This window comes from Plecotus auritus (genome assembly GCF_963455305.1).
Source record: "Plecotus auritus genome assembly, chromosome: 5".
NCBI lineage: Eukaryota > Metazoa > Chordata > Mammalia > Chiroptera > Vespertilionidae > Plecotus > Plecotus auritus.
In genome coordinates, this window is record NC_137776.1 from 9,668,772 (window position 1) to 9,689,038 (window position 20,267).

The window sequence follows — 20,267 nt, forward strand, 5'->3', positions numbered from 1 at the left end:
ACTGGTCTGCTAAGACTATTTTCTTCCCCAAGAAGATTCGAGGGAGAACTGCCTTCATTAGTGTGAAGATAATGTTAGTGGCCCAGCCAGTGAAGCAAAGCGAGCTATTTCTAAGGCGTCTCTGAGTGGCTCAGCCTTTGAGAAATGTGACCAAAGCTGATTATAAAATTCCTTTCAAAGTTGCGGGGACGGCAAACGCATAAATAACTCTGGTTCTCACTGGTGGGAAAGGAGGCTGCTGGCTGTGTGACCGCTGTCCTTATGGCAGGGATAGGACTGAGCTCACCTCCCAGACCACAAGCTGCTCAAGGCTGGGACCAGCCATAGCCGCTCCTGGGACCTGGGCGCTCTCCATACGTTCTGGGCTTGAGCGCTTTCTAATTCCGAGTGATACTTGTGCTGAATCCAGAGATGCACTGACATAAACGTGAATAAATAAACTGGAATATTTCAGTGGCCATCATATTAGACTCTCTACTTCCTTTTGTTCATTCATTCCTTCCTTTGTTTGTTCAACAAACATTTATGAATCATCTGCTGAATGCCACCCATTGCTCCAGGCCCTGTGGCTATAAAGATAGGCCCCTGTCACTCGGGAACTCACATCCCAGTGAAGCAAAGGGTCACATCAGTGAATAACTGTGGTAGCGTGAGTGCCGGGGGAGGTATGTGAACGGGTCAGGCGCCTCTCTTCTCCCACGTCACTGCCTGTTAACTGGATTTATCTTTAACATTGTCCGTTCCTCCCCTTTGCCAGTTGGACTCATTATTGGGCTTTATTATTTTGTTTTCATCCCTAGCTGCTACTTGTTCTAGAAAGTGAAACACTCTCAAACTAGTGAAAAAGGGGTTATTGCCAAGGTCTGGTAGGGTCTCGTGGGACTTCAGGAAAAGTCCAGGAAGCAGGAAAGGCAGGGAGCGAGGCAGCTCCAGAAGACCCTTGCTCTGCCCCTTTGTGTGGGGTAGAGCAGACCCCATGGCAGAGGATCTGACTGGCCCACGTCGTCTCTTCGGCCAGGCTGCTTCCTGACACCGTGATGTAGTCCCTGTATTCTGATTGCCTCCTTCCTATCACTCACTTAGCATAAATTGCAATTACATATACACTGAGTGGCCAGATTATTATGATCTCTGAACGCATAATAATCTGGCCACTCAGTGTATGTATGTGTGTGTGTGTGTGTGTGTGTGTGTGTGTGTGTATATATATATATATATGTATATATATATATATACTATATTAGAGGCCCGGTGCATGAATTCGTGCATGGGTGAGGTCCGGCCAGCCTGGCCAGGGGGAGGGGAGGGGACATGGGCGGTTGGCCGGCCTGCCTGCTGGTCAAACTCCTGGTCGAGGGGACAATTTGCATATTAGCCTTTTATTATATAGGATATACACTGAGTGTTCAGATTATTATGCGTTCAGAGATCATAATAATCTGGCCACTCAGTGTATATTTAAATTTACATGATTACATCTGTTTTCCTCTCTAGGTATGGTAATGACCGTATCTGTTTTGTTACTGCTCTATCCAACCTTGGGTAAATAAATGAGAGAATGAGAGGGAGAAAAACTAACTGTTGTTAGTGACCCTCGAGATGGGCTTTCTGAGGTCCCAGTCGGCTTGCAGAAGGGGGAGCGGGATGGAGGAGAGCCTTGGGTCCCCTGGCGCTCACCAAGCTGTGGAGGAAGGTGTACAGGGCCATCTCCCCCAAATAAGTCTTGGCCAACACACTAGCCACATGTTCTTTCAATTGCAAAGACACGCCAGCCTTCACACCCAGAGAGCCCTTTTCCTTCGTGGCCCAGTGTAAATGCCCCCATCCTTTTCTTTTTAAAATGTATTGAGCAGCTAATATATGCCCAATTCTATCTCAGACACTTTCATGCATCATGTCTTCATTGTCACAGGGATTGTAACAAGTAAAATCCTCGTTTTCACAGCCCCAGATCCAGATTTCAGTTATTTAAGCAGTTCATCCAAGGTCATAGAGCGGGCACGCGGCAGAGCCAGGATTAGGACCCGGGTGTGTTGAATCCCAAAGCTCCTTCCTTGCCATTTGGCTGCTCCTCCAGAAAGGAGCCTCGCCTCCCCGGCGGACTGGACCGCTGCTTCTCTGGAGCACCACCACGCCTTGTTCCTAGACACACAGCGTGAGCACACACTTCCGGCACAGCCGCCTGTCCCTCCGGGGATGGGGGGGAACTGCGTCTGCTTCCCCTTCGTGGCCTCGGCACCTGTCACTTCTGGGAGCTCACCCAGTATCTCTCTGCTGGGCTGAGCTGCGGAAGGATAGGTAGTTACTATGCCATTTCATATTTTTAAATATATTTTTATTGATTTCAGAGAGAGGAAGGGAGAGGGAGAGAGAGAGAGGAACATCAATGATGAGAGAGAATCATCGATCAGCTGCCTCCTGCAGGCCCCACACTGGGGATCGAGCCTGCAACCCGAGCATGTGCCCTGACCGGGAATCAAACTGTGACCTCCTGGCTCATAGGTCGACGCTCAACCCCTGAGCCACGCCGGCCGGGCTCATTTTATATGTTTAAAACTCCACAAAATACCATGATTACCTTCTAAAGAAAGCAAAATTATCCAGTCTTATAAATATTTTTCCCTCTCTGTTACTGAAATTTAAGGAACATATGTGTATTCTTCCTGCCCATGTAATGTTTAGTTACATCGCAGTCAACAGAGACTCACCCTCTGTTACTGTGGAAGGTAACAATGCTGGTGACTCAAGGCAGCAGTCTGGTATACCTACACATTGGCTTTCTCTCCTCCGAGTAGGCATGGTGATTACGCACCGAGTGTCTGAGAAGAGGATTCTGCGCTCTCTGCCTAGGAGACACAGTGTGTACGCAAACACTTGGATATAAAGGAGCAGGTGCTAATTGTTAAGAAAGACCTACTGCTTCCTGGCCGTGTGGCTCAGTGGTTGATGTCCGCCTATGAACCAAGAGGTCACGGTTTGATTCCCTTTGGGGCACATGCCTGGCTTGTGGGCTCAATCCTCACTAGGGGGCATGCAGGAGTCAGCTGACCCATGATTCTCTCGCATCATTGATGTTTCTATCCCTTTAAAACAATGAGAGAGAGAGAGAGAGAGAGAGAGAGAGAGAGAGAGAGAGAGAGAGAGAGACCTATTGCTCAGGGCTGTGGGAATTGAAAGGCGGCAGGGATGACCTCTGGCAGGGATGGGGAGGCCTTCATGGGACACATGGCATTTCAGCTGGAATGTAAGGTTCAGACAAACACACACTGCTCAGGTCAAAGGCAAAGTGCGCAGAGGTGGGGTGGGAGGCCAGCACTGGGCTGTGCTTGTCCGTGAAGGGCAGAGCAGGAGGGGCCCTTGCAAAGCAGGTTGGAGCCCCGCTGCTGATGGCCCCGAGCGCCAGGTGGTAGGGACTCACTTTATTCTCAGGAAGGAAGGGGGTAAACGGCCACGATTCTGCTCTAGGCAGAGCAGTCTGGCAGCAGGGGGAATGAGTTTGCGGGGGAGAGCCTGGAGCAGAGGGAGTGGTGATTTTATGTTTATTTGATAATACTGGGTCTTTACTGATCACACAGCTGTGTAGGTGGACTGAACACTGGTCAGATCCGTTTCTGAAACTCAGGCACAGTCTAAATGACTCACAGGTGAGGCTGGAAGGATTCTAAGGCGTCACCACAGACAGGCTCAAAAAGTGCCCAGTGCGAAGGAGGAAGCCTGCCAGCAGCTCTAAAACTGGACCACAGGGTCCAGGGGAGGGAGGTTAAGGAAGGAGGCCGCCATCGGAAGACTGGTGGAAGCCGGGCCTCTGCTTAGGGAGGGCGAAATGCCAGCAGGCGGGCCTGAGGCAGAACGGGCCAAAACCTGCCCCGCCAGATAGGAAGCCCCAGAGAGAGGAGGGGAGATTAAAACGCTGAAGGCGAAATCACAACCACTTTTGAGGTGCAAAAGGCAAATTTCTAAAGCAGGGCAACGTGATTTGGGAAAGGCAAGGCAGTTGCTAAGCATACTGCTAACAAGGGCTCCCGATGGTCAGCCTGCGCCCGCTGGCTGCCTGGCGGCCCGCCTGGCCCCCTGGTTCATGGCATCAGCACCCAGAGGGATGCAGTGGAGTGCAGCTCCGAGCAGCGGGCTTGGGCGTGAAGCCGCAGCAGCAGGCACATCAGCCGCTCGGGCTGTGGGGTGCAGGAAGCGCTGTGCACCAGGCCGCGCCAGAAACAGCCTCTGTGGGACAAAGCAGTCCCTGCACGCCTGGATTTTCTGACTTCCCCGGATGCAGACTACCCTTCCTCACACTTTGATTGATCCGTTCCTCCAGGAGCTTCATTTCCAGATGCAAAGGCCGCCTGCATCCCAACCTCACTGCAGCACTGCCCGTGACCCCTTCCTTACAGTTAAAGCGACTTGTCAGGAGGTCCTTTTCAGATTTAAATGTTTAGAGCCCTTAGGATGGGGCTGCATCTTGGATAGTGACATTGTGGGGTTCCTGTATTTTTATGTGCACATGTGCGTGCACACGATTTCACCATCTTTCTCACAGACGTTTTCACAGGAAAATAAGTGTAGTGACTATGGATAAGAAGGTGGTGGAACAATACCACGCCCTTCACATCAGCAGAGTTGGGTGATGAAAGCAGAAACAGTGTGGCCCAGAAATTCACTACAATCCGAAGTCACCACGGAATATCTAAGGATAAGCAGAAGCTATTTTTTCCCTTTCTCTTATTTTTTAAAAAACTTGATATTCCTGCCTTGGTGAAGTGTCTTCCTCTGAGAATCGTATGCAATATTCATAGTTAGATTTGGTGTCAGAATTCCGTTGTTGACTGTTCTAAGGATACGTTCAGAGCTAGGATGTATAAGATGACAAAAATGGATGTTTTCTATATCTGACCATGGTTGTTGTTGTGTAAACATCTAAAAAGGAAGTGTCTGTGAGCCATGGTTGATACTGCATTTTGCTTTAACCTGACACAGTGTATTATGTTCTGCAGAGGAGAGACTAGAAACAGGTAGAACCGTTAGTTATGCTTATTCCATAGCTAGAGGCCCGGTGCACAAAATTCGTGCATGGGTAGGGTCCCTAGGCCTGGCCAGCGATCAGGGCCAATCTGTGGGGTGACCAGCGGGGCAATCGGGTGGGCCCCCGCTGGTTCCCGCCTTGGCTGGCCTGGGGCCTGCGGTCTGGGGGCAGCTCTTATGTTGAACATCTGCCCCCTGGTGGTCAGTGCATGTCATAGCAAGTGGTTGTTTTGCTGTTTGGTCAATTTGCATATTAGGCTTTTATTATATATGATTGTGGATCTTTACTGATCAGACAGTTGTAAAGGGGGGTTGAGAACTCTGGTCTAATGATACTACAGATGACCCTGGAACAACACGAGGGTGGTGGGTTACCAGCATGCCCCTCCCTCTTTCCCGCACAGTCAAGAATTGGAGTGTAACTTTTGACTCCCCAAAAACGTAACTACTAATAAGCCTACTGTTGACCGGAAGCCAATAACGTAAACAGTTAACACATCTTTGTATGTTACATGTATTATTCTGTATTCTTATACTAAAGTAAGCTAGAGAAAAGAAAATGATATCAAGAAAATCATATGGAAGAAAAAATACATTTAGAATATTTATTTAGAAAAATCCAAGTCTAAGTGGACCTGCACAGTTCAAACCCAGGTATAATGTAGTTAATGTCATTAATAATTAAGCATTGTATTATTTAGAAGAGCATGGCTGAAGTGGTAATAATAATGGTGATTATTAAGAAATTCTGTGTAACACTAACCAACTAGAGTGGGTTGAAATGCTAGAATTTTATTTTAAAGAACTGCATTAGAAGGGTCGCATGTAATGTTTAGACATCCAAGGCTCTGGTAAATACGGGGCCACTGTAGTTATAGTTAGGCACACACTGATAATGACTTCCCTGAATTGGATGTAGGTTTGTTCTTGTTTTTCTCCCCATCTTAACTTCTTTTAAAAAGAGGGGGAAATGGGAAGATAGTGGTCAAGGGGTACAAACTTGCAGTTATAAGATTTAACAAGGTCTGGGGATCTCATGTACAGCATGGTCACTGTATCTAATAATACTGTATCTTATATTTGAAAGATGAAAGTAGATCTTAAATGTTCTCACCACAAAATAAATGGTAATTATGTGATGAGATGGAGATGGTAGCTAATGCTATAGTGGTAATCGTTTCGCAATATATAAGTGTATAAAATCAACACCTCAACTTGAATTTACATATATATATATTCATATACATATGAATATATATACACACATATATATATATACACACACACACATATATATACACACACATATATACATATGAATATATATATATACACACATATATACACACACACACACATACACATATATATAGAGGGAGAGAGAGAGCGTGCTATCTTTTTTAACACAATCAATGAATAAGAACAACTTAACAGAAGGTCTAGTCAGCATCCTTGAGGGATGCTCAGAAGACCTGAATCCTTTGCACAGCCCCGCGGGCCCTGCATGATCTGGTCCCTGCCCTCTGTGGCCTGTCTTACCCTCCAAAAGCCCCACCCTCTGCCTCCCTCCTAACTCACTTCCAGCCACTCTCTCCTCATCTGTGCCTTGCTGCTCATTCATGCTGGTCCCTCTGCCTAAAATGCCTTTCCCCTTACCTCCCACTCATCTCTTCTCACTTCAGATCTCAGCATACCTATATAAAGGCATGCATGTCTCCCTGTCATAAGATTTTATAGATTTTATCACAGTGTACTGGTATATGTTTGTGTGATCATCTGATCAACGTGTACATTTCTCTCTAGTCTGTAAGTTCCAGGAAGTTTGATGCCTTGTCACACAATAGACATTCAAGAAATAGTCACTGAATGGATTTTTAAAAAGAGAAAAAAAAAACTTAGATTTGAAGCAGTTACTGTTTTTTAATATGGAGGCTAAAAAAACTAAGAACCATAAAATGTGAGAATAGAAAAAAAAAACACAAGAATCTTGAATCACATACACAAATACATATGTTGTATGAGTCCTCAGTAAACACCACTGAGTGAGCATTTTTTAGTGTTAAGATTCAAAACCAGCTTTCTGATCTACAGTGTCAGAACCTCTCCAAGTCATTCACCCATCGCTTGTACTGTTTGCTCATCATAATCTAATCAGGCGTCCTCAAACTACGGCCCGCGGGCCACATGCAGCCCGCCGAGGACATTTATCCGGCCCGCCGGGTGCCGCTGCCTGTCCTGCTTAGCAGCCGACTCGTCCTGGGCCCGCAGTGCGCATAGGAATTTGTTCATAGTTTTTTTTTAAACTATAGTCCAGCCCTCCAACGGTCTGAGGGACAGTGAACTGGCCCCCTGTTTAAAAAGTTTGAGGACCCCTGATTCTAAATACTCACCTGTACAGCTCTATATGGAGAAGGCTACCTCTTTCCTAACAGAATTGGGAAAGAGGCTATGCTGCCTAATTAAATGTTCTAGTCCAGTGGTCGGCAAACTCATTAGTCAACAGAGCCCAATATCAACAGTACAACGATTGAAATTTCTTTTGAGAGCCAAATTTTTTAAACTTCTTCTAACGCCACTTCTTCAAAATAGACTCGCCCAGGCCGTGGTATTTTGTGGAAGAGCCACACTCAAGGGGCCAAAGAGCCGCCCACATGTGGCTCGCGAGCCGCAGTTTGCCGACCACTTTCTAGTCAATCGAGCCACATTACATCCATACCCATATAATCCATAAGCCATGAATCTGATTACAATAAACTACAGGCAACTCACAAACTCAACGGGTCACACATCACCACTGATGTAAACACTGAAGATGGTGCAGTGATCACCCCGGTGATGCCACTTACCCGGCACCAGGCAGCACCCTCGTATTTGTCCGAAGCAGCTGCGGTAATCTCCTTGACAGGAAGCTGGTGAGCCAGGCTTTGCTGACGTGGATAGAGCACCCTATGGCAATTGCCAGGGCGGTAAAGATCAGTTCTGCTAAGCCAGACCAAAGAATACGTGCTAAATTTGACTAAGAAATACGTACAGGTCATTAAAAATTGACTATCAGCCTAATCTACTGCAGTCCTTTGCTCTCACATATGTATTTACTGTGTTTGAAATGCATGGTTTGCACACGTGTGTTTGGGAGCATTTTCTGCCCTATGGCTAAGACTGCCGTTTCGAACAATGCAATGCCCATGTTTTTCCGTGTCTGTAAACATCAGTGGAGTTCACAGCACACCGGCAGCCTCGGGGTGATGGTTTCCACCGTGCGGAGCGGGATGCTGAGGCACGAGGCCGTTTCTGCACGTTGCTTCCCAGAGATCCCCCGGAGCCAGTGCAGGGAGAGCCTGAGACAGAGCACATCCGTGTCCGCCCTGCAGACACATCTGTGTGCATCTGGAGCCTCGGGGAGGGTAGACGGCTTTTCACATGCGCTGTTGGAGTCCGAACAAGGGGACCTTTGTAAGACCTGTGTGCGCAGCACGGGGGTGTCCAGGTGGTTGCCGGGGTGCACTCCCGCTGGCCTGGAACGCCTGAGCAGGCTGAGGGCCCGAGGCTTCCCGAAGCCTTTCCCACCGCTGTAATTGCGTCCGGTGAGAGATCCCCACGTGGGAAATGTTTAAAGCGCTTCCCTTCCTTTTCCCTCCTCCCCCTTCCAGATCTATGCGGTCCGCTCCGTCGTTCCCAACAAAAGCAACAACGAGATCGTGCTGGTGCTGCAGCAGTTCGACTTCAACGTGGACAAGGCGGTGCAGGCCTTCGTGGACGGTGAGTGCGGCCCCGGACCGAGGACGTCAGAGCTGCCTGTGCCCTGAGCTTCCATACGGTGTTCCTTAAGTGCACTGAATACCAATCCGTTACTAAGAATAGGCATGTTGGAAAACACACACACATACTCAATCAGAACACAACTTAACGTTTTTTCTATCGTTACTAGTAAGAAAACACTGTAGATGTTTTCTAAGTATTTCCTGAAGGATTCCTGTAGTAATGCTACAATCGCACTGCTGCCAATCATGCACGATTGTTACTGAGCATGCGCTTTATTTGACGGTGTCTGTGCCTGGAGGGGGAAGGACTCGTTCCAACCTGGGAAGCTGTCGCTCTCCTTGGCTCTACGACTGGAATCCTTGAATGAGATGCTTTAGTATCCAAGGGGACTGTTTTATTCTTTGATATCCTTACTTTTCTATTTTGAATTTGCCTAATTAATTGGAATATCAGTTCATCTCGTCTACTTCTATAGAACCTTTTTGCCTTTTTTTTTTTTTAATTGTTTTTTAGAAAGCCCATTGCCAGTGATGTTATAGAATCTCAAGTCTCGGAATGTTTTTCCCTGTAAATGTATAAACTACTGCTTTGTATCTCCTGTAAACTAGGAAATTCTCTTCTCCTAATCACATTAAATACGTTTCCTTGATTAACAGAGATCGCGTGCCTGCCCTTGGTTATCATAATGCCTCTGGCCCCGTGTCAGTCAACTGCTGTTTTGTAAATATGGACTGGCTCACCATAATCTGATGGATGAGGTCAGGGAAGACTTAGCGCATCTCTCAACCACATCCTATTTACACTGTCTTTGTTAAGGATAGTGCGACCTGCTCATTTTCCTAGGAACAGAATAATCGTCTGAAGTTCCTACCAGTATAATTGCCTTTCAGACAAGGTCTTGGAACCAGGCAACAGGCTCGCATTCTGATGTCGGCAGCCAAGGTCTAAGGTCCTAAATGAATTTAAAAATGATTATCATTCAAAAGAGACCTGCAAGCAGACCCACAGTGCACCGCTTTCCTGCTGTTCCCTGATTCATGGGCCAGCAAATAGAGAACCTGTAGTCATCGACAACAAACGGTAGAGCGCTCCATATTAACCAGGCGTTGTGGCTTCCAGGGCAATGTGTCTCAGGAAGAAAATGTTGGGCCCTAGCCCGTTTGGCTCAGTGGCTATAGCGTCGGCCTGCGGACTGAAGGGTCCTGGGTTCTGTTCGGGTCAAGGGCACATGCCCAGGTTGCCAGGCTCGATCCCCAGTAGGGGGCGTGCAGGAGGCAGCCTTCAATGATTCTCTCCCATCATTGATGTTTCTATCTCTCTTTCCCTCTCCCTTCCTCTCTGAAATCAATTATATATATACGTATATATATATATATATATGTTTATATTTTAAATATATTAAAAAGAAAATGTTGGAGCCACACACATCCTGGCTCAGACACACTGTTCAGGTTTCCCCTGGCAGCCTCGCTCGAATGGAAAGGGAGCTTCAAGAAAGGGTTAGGGCGACTGTCCCCAACCCCCACTGGCTTGTGGCCCCGCAGTGAAAGTTTCATTACAGAGTGACCCTGAGGAAGCGCACGGACGCCCGGTAACTGATCACTGTCGGAGATCCGTGGTGTTTAAATAGAGCACCTTGCTTGTCCTTCCTGAAATGCTCGCCTTGTCAGAGTCCAGGTCTCATTAAATAAAACCCTCATCGATCGCTGAGCAGCCTCGTGCCATTGTGGCTGGGGACCAATCACACAGCTTGTTTAAAAGCCACGGAGAATCAAAAATATGTGTCAGCAACCACTTACGTGGCATATTAACAGCGCTCCTTCCGAGTGGCCCAAGAAACCCCAAGCATTTTCAGTATAATTAAACTTGAACAGTTACAGTTACTTCTCTGCAAACATGGTTGTTTCTTCTTCAGAATTACTCTCCAGGAGCTCATTTTTTAAAAACTGCAAGTAGAATTTGTGTCAAAATATGAAAACCAGAGGAATAATTGAGTATTGCCATTGAAAGCAGGAAGCAATTCACCTCCTTCCTCTGCTTAAAAAGGACAGTATTTTGACATTTTAAAAATATTATTTAGAAAACTGAAGCTTATCTATGAGTGAGGACTACCCTAATGATTAGTTAGCCGCTGGTGTGACTTACCCCAGAACCTAAGGAAAGTGACTTCCTCAAGTTCTTCCAAAGGGAAATACTGTGAAGCGTTAATTCTCCGGGAAAATTAGAGGAAGGCCGGCCCAGTTAACAGAAAGTCTGAACTATAGTGCACTTTTAAGTGCAATGTTACTATTTCAAGTACATGTAACTCAAAACGCCTGAGAGGGGTGCTGAATCGGAAACTTCGAGTGGACAGGAATAATTAGCCCGTCTCAGCATTAGTCAAAGCAACGCCGCCTCTGCTTACTCAACAATGACAGCAGACTCCATAATTGGGACCCGGCTAATTTGAAAATTCTTACCAAGGCCAGGCTCAAGTTTATCTTTGTTTGGCCAACACACTCCTTGCAGAGAACGGTTACAGTGTAATGAGATTGTATGCGAATGCTTACTCTTTGAGAAGCAACTACTTAATATGAAAAAAAGCTAATGTACTCATTACCAATAAGTTATTGTTGAAATTACCCCCAGCTCAGCTGGAATGAGTGGAAGAACTTTGTTAGAATAGGTGGAAACATTTACTTGAGCAAAAGATTAATACATACCTACAAAACAACAACGTTGTGTAACATACCCGGGTAGGCTTTTCCTGAGTCTGTGTGGTTCCACGTGTGTGAGTGGCATTGACAGAACCTGGCACTCTTGTCATTTGATGAACTTTTGTTTCAAAGTGGGCTCCTGGCAAAGACCACCCCCAGCTTCCCCCCAGTGATGAGCGCAAAGCTTGCATCAGCTCATCTGGCCTGCTATCACCCTGCAAACTATGAACACAACAGAGGCAGGGAAAAAGAGCAGGAATGGCCAAACAAAAACCTATGATTCACATGGTTCATAATATTCAAAACCCCACCTCTGGTCCAGAAGATTAGAGGTATTTTGATTCATCTATCCAACAGAACAATTTTAATTCTACTTACGGCAACGAAGCTAGCAGAAAATGCTCAAGATGTATTTCATCTTCTCTAAGACAACATAATGACCAAACAAAGTAAGCTTCAGGTAGTAGGGCTTAATGTTTTGATAAAACCAAGATCATGCAGTGAATTAAATGAAAATCTGGAAGTAAAACACGAAACTGGCATTTTTATTAAGGTAGGATGTATCGAAACAAATGAAAAGCCGGGGGTGGGGGGGCAGGAATTGCTACCAAGATGAAAAGACCGAGATGAATTTTGTGTGGTGTTTTATTATGTGAATACGCATTAAAGGCCCTTTGTTTCTGTCTAGGCAGTGCAATTCAAGTTCTAAAAGAATGGAATATGACAGGAAAAAAGAAGGTAAGATTAATATTGGTTGTAAATTAGCATCTTCAATCAAAACTTTTATGGTTGTTATCATTTTAACAAGGCTGCCAATTTTATGCTTCTTTCAAATATGATAATACGTACACCCAGAAAGCTTGCAAATCCATGACTCTCTTCCCTTCCCAGCCACCCGCCCCTCTAAGGCCGTTGTTTTCTGTCCGGTGTTCTGACCACCAGGTGTGCTTCACAAGTGCCCGGGTTTTCTTTTTAAGTATTAGGGGAGCCTCGCCTGAGAATTCAAAGGATTCAAGACATTAACTTGCCTGAACAGATCCTGTGGCACAGAGAGGATTAGGAGTGTTTCAAAGATGCTTGGAAACGCTCTAAATATATTTTCACATGTTTTTCCAACTGAAAGAATCTGTTCAAAGCTGCGCTGAGATACCTTTTTGCTGAGTTCTAAGCTAGATTTTCTTTTTTAAGAGAAAAAGAAAATACTTTAAAATCATAGTAAGGGACCTATTTTTTTCTTTTTGAGAACTCTGTCAGACGCCTCCTTGAAAACGGGAGATTTTAATCGGCCCCTTTTACTAGTACATGACTTTGCCTTCTTGTCTCGTCAGCAAGAGTGACTTGTGGACACGCGTGAGGTGTGCGTGCACACACTGGCCTCTGTCTCCGGCTCGCCTTCCTCATCTTGTGAGCATGCTCACTCGCTCCTGGTTCTGCACCTATAACCTGCTTCACGGCCTTCACATGAAGTCTGCTCTTTTCTTTTTTAAAAATAAATCTTTATTGTTTGAAAGTATTACATCTGTCCCCTTTTTTCCTCCATTGACCCTTTCTAGCCTGCCCCCGCCCCTGCCCCCGGCCCCCCTCCAGGCCTTCATCTCCCTGTTGTCTCTGTCCCTGGATCATGCATATATGCATACAAGTTCTTTGGTTGATCACAAGTCTGCTCTTTTCAAAGTCACTGCCCTGCCATTGCCACTGTTTGCCAGCAGGGCCTGAGTCGTGGGCATCCCGGGAGATAAACCCCAGTCTGACCTGCTCCCTGAGGGATGGTCATAGGCCTGCGAGCCAGGTTTTCACCAAAACAAACAAGCAGGCAGTATTACTTCCATACAATCCCGAGACCATGGCAGTTATCCTGGCCCATTTTCTCTTCCTAGCTTCGTGTAGAGTAGGAAGAATTTCGAGCTTTTTTCCTAGTCTTTGTGAGCTACCATCTCTGACAGTCTCCGCTTATCTTTAATCATAGCTCCCTGAGCATTTGTGGGAGATGAAGATGATCCACAAGCGCCTGAAAGGCGGTATTTACTCCTCCATGGAAATGTTCAGAAGTGTGGTTTGGGTATGAATTTCTCTGATGTGAGAAAAGGAGCAGACAGCAGCTGCAGACCCAACTCATTACCGAGGCTCCCTCTCAGAGATTGGGTGGGCCCGTGGGAAAGTGATCTGCCCGGCCTAGTAGCTGTGGGGCTCCCATGGGAGCTGGGACCTGGTGCCGCTGGCCTTGGCCGCCACCCAGTGAATGAATGAATGAGCTCCCTCACTTCTCTAGGGGAGCGCTTTCTCGGGGGCATGGTCGTGGTTTCAAAGGAAAAGAAAGGTAGGAGAATCCAGGAGAGAAAGCTCTTCTTTTTCCGAGTGTGTAGAAGAACAAAGCCAGCTGAGGTTCGGCGGGTACCCACTGATGCAGCAGGCAGACAGGCCGGGTCCTGATGGGTCGGCATCCGTTCTGATTGGCTGAGGCTTGTACCACACTGAAGGTTAAGGACAGTGGATATTCCTCGGTACAAAACCAAAGCAGTGAAGCATACAACATAATTAGGTGCATCATCATAGTACGTTGACCATTAGGACATGTTAGGAGAGAGACAGGAAAACTCTGCCATATTGTAATGAAGGATTTCGGTGGTCTGAAGTGCAGGGTAGGAAAGCCTTGTAAAGCCGGTCAGCTACAGCCGAGAGGTCGGGGGCCCACTGCTTAGTCCAAACCCAGATGGACCAGGTCCATTGGGCCTTACTTTGTAGCCATTGTCTGCTCCAGCTTACAATGTACATGTAAGCTACACACATCCATTCGAGGATGATTTGGGGTCCCGGGTCTCCCTGGAACTCCTGGCAGTGGCAGCAAACAGGATCTCTGCGGGGCCGGTGCCTATTTCACAGACCCAAGGTGGACTTTGGGGATCTGCTGTTCACATCCTCATCTTGCAAGGACTTGCCTGCCTTTTTCATGCCAGTCCTTCCCTCAATCTCCTCTCCTCCCCAGAGGATCAAACCTTAGTGTCCTCCTTGCCTCCCACCCTCATCACCTCTGTAAGAACGAAGAGCCATTCTCCAGGGCGCCGTGGCCACAGGGTCACTGTCACCTCGCGTGGTGTCTCGATTCGCTCAGTATGCCGGTATCTAAGCCATCCCTGCCATGTTTCCCTTTCAGAGGAAGCTTTTTCTTTACTATGTTTATGAAATGAAAGTTGATACAACTTATTGTAAGAAAGAGGATATTTACTTACATTAAGTTGGGTGGTTAATAAAGATGTGTTTTCACCCATTCTATTAGAAGAGCCAGGAAATCATATATATTTAATAAACAATAAGACAAGAATAAACTCTGTGTGTTTCACATACAATTGTAAACCTACTTTTGCCCCACCCTGTGTTTATGTGTGTCTCTATATATTTGTGTCTGTGTGTGTGTGTATATATATATATATACATATATATATATATATATATATATATATATATATATATATATATATATCATCTTATATAAAACTAGAGGCCCGATGCACGAAATTCAGGCCTCTGCCTTGGTCCCCACCCACTGCGACTTTGTCGTGCACAGTTGGGGGCGGGGATGTCCCTCAGCCTGGCCTGCACCCTCTCCAATCTGGGACCCCTCGGGGGATGTCCGACTGTGGGGTTGGGCCTAAACTGGCAGTCGGACATCCCTCTCGCAATCTGGGACTGCTGTCTCCTAACCGCTCACCTGCCTGCCTGCCTGATTGCCCCTAACCACTCTGCCTGCTGGCCTGCTTGCCCCCAACTGACCCCCCTTAGCAGCCTGATCACCCCCAACTGCCCCCCCCCCCTGCCTGATCACCCCCAACTGCCCTCCCCTCCTGGCCTGATCACCCTTAACCGCCTTTGCCTTGGCCCCACCCCCATGGCTTTGTCTGGAAAGACATCCGGAAGGTCTTCCAGAAGGTCTCCGGTCTAATTAGCATATTACCCTTTTATTAGTATAGATATCTTATTTTGGTCTGTCAAGTTCATCTTATAATTCAAGGGTCTGAGTTAAAATCGTATTCTCATTCATTTCTCATTTTCTAGAACAATAAACGAAAAAGAAGCAAGTCCAAGCAACATCAAGGCAACAAAGATGCTAAAGACAAGGCCGAGAGGCCAGAAGCAGGGCCGCCACCCCCACCGCAGGCCCAGAACGGCCACGGCAGTGGCTGCGAGAAGGATAGCTTGTCCACCGACTCCGCCAGCGAGAAGCCAGCCCTCCTCTCTCGGGAGAAGAAGATCTCGATACTCGAGGAGCCACCCAAGGCTCTCCGTGGGGTCTCAGGTCAGTCATTGTTAAGTCAAGTTGCTTAGGAAGACGTGGAAGGAAGGGATGCTGTAGACGGTGATGGAGGTGAGAGGCTGAGCTCAGCGCACACGGTGCAGGCTTCCTGGGAAAGGTGGGGGTGGGAGGACTGACACGGGCCAAAGAACAAATGCTCAGTCTAGCCCTGCACTGAGTCAAAGGATTACCTTTTCTCAAAACCCCCGGTCTGGTCTGTGTTAGGATCATTAGGAAAGTGGAAATTCCAAGTTTAAAGACCTTTTCTTTCTAGACACCTTTGCTGGGATAAGGGAGGGATAACTGGTGACAAGAGAAAATGTTATTTAAAGGTGGTAATTTCTATGATGTGACAGAACGTAACCTTCCAGCGTGTTAGCATCTGGAATGTTAATTATTTGGGCTGAAGCTAGACGTTAGCTAATCTACAAAGGCCACTTCTCAATCAGCTGCCTGGCCTGGGGTACACCTTTCATCTCTACTCTCCCATCTCCTTGCTGTCTGTGCTAGAATGTACTGGGTCAGTGGTCCTCACTACTGCCTGACCCAATGCTTCATTTTTACAACAAATCCTAAACCAAACTTTGTAGGTAATCTACCTAGAATTTCACTAAAGTAACACTAAAATAGAGGCCTAAGAAAATGGCCCGATGTTCACACCTGCTTATACTGAATCCCTTTGCACTACAAGAAATGAGACATGCCTGGATATTGTAGACACCGTTTGTCTGTATTTGGCATGAGAATTGAGAGCTAAGTAAGTATTTTTTTGTATGCAGACCTGGAAGTGAATGCAGCTGCTATAAATGCAGTTGTCAGTTCAAATACCATGACTGCTGGTGTGGTTGGCCATGTGATTTTCTAAATGGTGAGATTCTCCTGGTAAAGTTCTGAACATCGTAAAGTACAATCTTTTCTTACACGGCAGCTGAATCCTGGAAATCCAAGTAAAACAGCGTCCAAAAAAATACCTTTGGGTTTATGTGTAAAGTGATAGAAGGACATAAGCAAGTTCAGGACACAAGGCAATTCTTTGTTGTGCAAGACTCTTGTGACTATGTTAGCCTGTATCCCCACCCCTCCCCCCCCCCGCCCCTGCCATACATCATTTTGATAAGTTTTAAAAATGTCCTGTCACTTTTTCAAAATGCCTCCTAAGAAGTGGTAGATCCCTCGGTGAGATCCAGGACACTAACTTATTCCCAGAGTCCTTTTAGTTATAAAACCCTGAGTCTATTGCATCAGCAACTTTTTAAGCTCCTCTTACATGCAAAGAAGTGCGCTGGGAAGGGTGTGGTGTGGTCCAGGCCCTGGGGAAACCCCACTCTGATCTCTTTAAAGAGAAGGTCGTGCAAACACTGATGAGTTGATGGTTTGGGAAGAGGAGAGCCACAGCCAACTGAGTGATGCAGGGGATGTCATGGGAGCAGTGGGTACATAGACGCAAGGCGGCGGAGAGGACTTGGAGGGTCAGGAAACAGTAGGGGAACTTGACTCAACACGCACCCGCTATATACGATGCTGTGCTATCCTCTGATAAACCCAAGATGAACTGGACAGGGGCCCTGCCCAGGAAGCATTCAGTCTGACAGAAGAGCCACGTACCACGTCAGGGGTGCAGTGAGGCAGCATGAAGTAGCCAGCACACTGCAGCACACGAGCAAGTGTTCCAATGGTCAGTCACAAAGCTCTGCTCGTCTCCCATAAACACATTACCTAACACCTCTGTTCCTAGGGCTGGAGTTGGGGTCATCCTGACCACACAATCATTTCTCAAAGCCAGCGAAACAGCAACAAAGACAACCTATTTCTATTTAGAATCTCGATTTTCCAGGAATTTTTTAAATTCCGTTTTTAAAGATGCCTACTCTTTTGAGAATGTTTTGATTTATAGTCAGGGCAGGAGAAAGAAATTAAATAATCGAGTGGCAGATTCCCAACTTTGCTTGTTATTGCTTTCACATGAATTACTTTCAAAATCTAATTACTCAAGTTGCTGCTTTGATATCAATCATAGACTAAAAGCCTAGCACATATATTTGTTCATTTACTGATAATTTATACCTTCTCCCTAAAACAATTTCAGTAACTCTATCAAGTATACGACGTTAGAGCAAATGCCATATTGAAGAGCTCCCTTCACAGTGGAGAGCTGCCTTGAAAGTTAAGTGCCCACTGGAGTTCTCTGTCCAAGCACTGCTGTAAACCTGCTGGGGTGGTGAACACAAAACACACAGATGATATGTTATAGAATTATACACCTGAAACCTACGCAATTTTATTAACTGATGTCACCCCAATAAATTCAATAAACAAATTCTCCTATATAATAAAAGGCTAATATGCAAATTGACCTAACAGTGGAACAACTGGTCGCTATGACACACACTGACCATCGGGGAAGACGCTCAATGCAGGAGCTGCCCCCTGGTGGTCAGTGCACTCCCACAGGGGGAGGCCCGCTCAGCCAGAAGCCGGGCTCATGGATGGCGAGCCCAGCAGCGGTGGTGGGAGCCTCTCCTGCCTTCACAGCAGCGCTAAGATGTCCACCTGCTGGCTTAGGCTCACTCCCCATGGGGCACGGGCCTAAGCTGGCAGTCAGACATCCCCCGAGGGCTCCCAGACTACTAGAGGGTGCAGGCTGGGCTGAGGGACCCCCCCCCAAGTGCACAAATTTTGTGCACTGGGCCTCTAGTCCATATATATAAAAAGCCAGGGGCCCTAACAACCAAAACAACCGGATGGACGACTGCAGAGCAGGCTGCGTGGTGTGACCAGGCCAGCAGGGGGGGCAGTGAGGGGCGACCAAATGACTGAACAGCAGGCTGTGTGGGGCAACCAGGCTGGCAGGTGGGGTGCTGAGGGGCAACCAAATGACCAAACAGCAGGCTGTGTGGGGTGACCAGGCCAGCAGCGGGGGCAGTGAGGTGTGACCGGGCCAGCAGAGGGGGGCAGTGAGGGGCAACCAGGCCGGTTGGGTGGGGGGGCAGTTGGGAGCGACCAGGCCAGCAGGCAGAGGTGGTTAGGGGTGATCAGGCTGGCAGGAAGGTGGGGGGAAGTTAGGGGTGATCAGACAGGCAGGCAGGTGAGCAGCTAGGAGCTAGCGGCCCCAGATTGTCAGAGGAATGTCTGACTGCCAGTTTAGGCCCGATCCCCGGGGCTAAACCGGCAGTCGGACATCCCCTGAGGGGTCCTGGATTGGAAAGGGTGCAGGCTGGGCTGAGGGGACCCACCCCCATGCACAAATTTTGTGCACCGGGCCTCTAGTATATAAAAAAAAAAATTAAAAAAAAAGAAAGAACAACTAGGGGGGAAGTAATCATAACAAAGCCGTGTAATGATATTCTGTACTTGAGTGGTTTCGAAGTAGAAGCCTAAAAGAAATCTCCATTCTGCTAGCGGGAAGCATTTCTCAAGCTTTCCACTAATGAAACTGGCTCAAGCACAACTGCCCCGAGTGCCCAGCTGGGCAGCAGGCTGTGAACATGCACAGCAGGCGTTTTATCTTTTTATAACACCTTGACATTCAAGATCTCTCTTTTTAAAAGTTTTCCACAGCATTGTTTTCTGGGAGGTGGAGTCAGCTTTAAGAGATAGACAGGTGGCTGAGGGGTGTTAGTGTGACTTCCTACGTGAAAAATACCACCCAGAGCATGTTCAGGCTGTAAATATAGCGCTGCTGAGTGGGACAGTGCAGCCCATCAGCAGATAGCTCCGACGTTTGGGAGTTTGGTTTAAACTTCGTACGAATGCCTTTAAGCCCTGGAGTACTTTATTCTGGGATTCAGAATTTTTAATAATAGTGCCACTGAGCTCTTTTACATAATGCAATCAAGATTCATCCTGCATCCAAGCACAGAGTCGGACAAAGGGCAGATCAAGATTTATTCTTACCAAAAGCAATGCCAAGGATCCTTTTTATTTCTAAGGCCCTATTTAAAGCACATGATGATGTTAGGGTCCAATTTTCCCAAATGTTCTTCCTGGTCTATTTTCCTTAAGGCTTAGATTCTTCACTTGTTTGTGGGGTGGTTTGATTTATATACTAAGTTAATCATTATCAAACAAAGTGCTTTACTGAAAATATGTGTATGGGAGACTATGAAACCATTTTAACTCAATTGGTTGAAGTACTTATTTTAGAAGTACTCTGTATTCAATACATTTCTTAAGGTTAGATTCAAATTTTATGTATACTTCTTTCAGTTTACTTACAAGTACATAAAGCTTTCATTAAAAAGTAAAAACTAAAGAGAAAATAAGTGTTTACAGAAACTTTGAAATCTGAACACATACATGGCTGTACATATATTATGAAAATCTTTGAATCCAAGTACATATATTTCTCCCAAGAGGAACATTTGTTTTTTTTGGTGCTGTTAACAAAAAATGACAACTACCATTTATGTTTTGCTGTGTAAAATAAATCAAGTTAAGAACAAATTAAATTATATAAGTTTTAGTAACTGGAAAATTGAAAGTCCTCAGTATTGAAGAGTTAA

At 46.5% G+C, this 20,267-nt stretch overlaps 1 protein-coding gene across 11 annotated transcripts in view; it reads left to right on the forward strand.

Annotated features, from left to right (window-relative positions):
• Positions 1 to 20,267, forward strand: part of SPATS2L (spermatogenesis associated serine rich 2 like) — a 145,789-nt gene that overhangs the window by 88,871 nt on the left and 36,651 nt on the right. For all 11 annotated transcript variants that reach the window (XM_080670618.1, XM_080670626.1, XM_080670623.1 and 8 more), the window contains 3 exons: positions 8,670 to 8,778; positions 12,166 to 12,215; positions 15,528 to 15,768. In XM_080670618.1, coding sequence (XP_080526744.1) covers positions 8,670 to 8,778; positions 12,166 to 12,215; positions 15,528 to 15,768 — 400 coding nt within the window. The remainder of the gene's footprint in view (positions 1 to 8,669; positions 8,779 to 12,165; positions 12,216 to 15,527; positions 15,769 to 20,267) is intronic.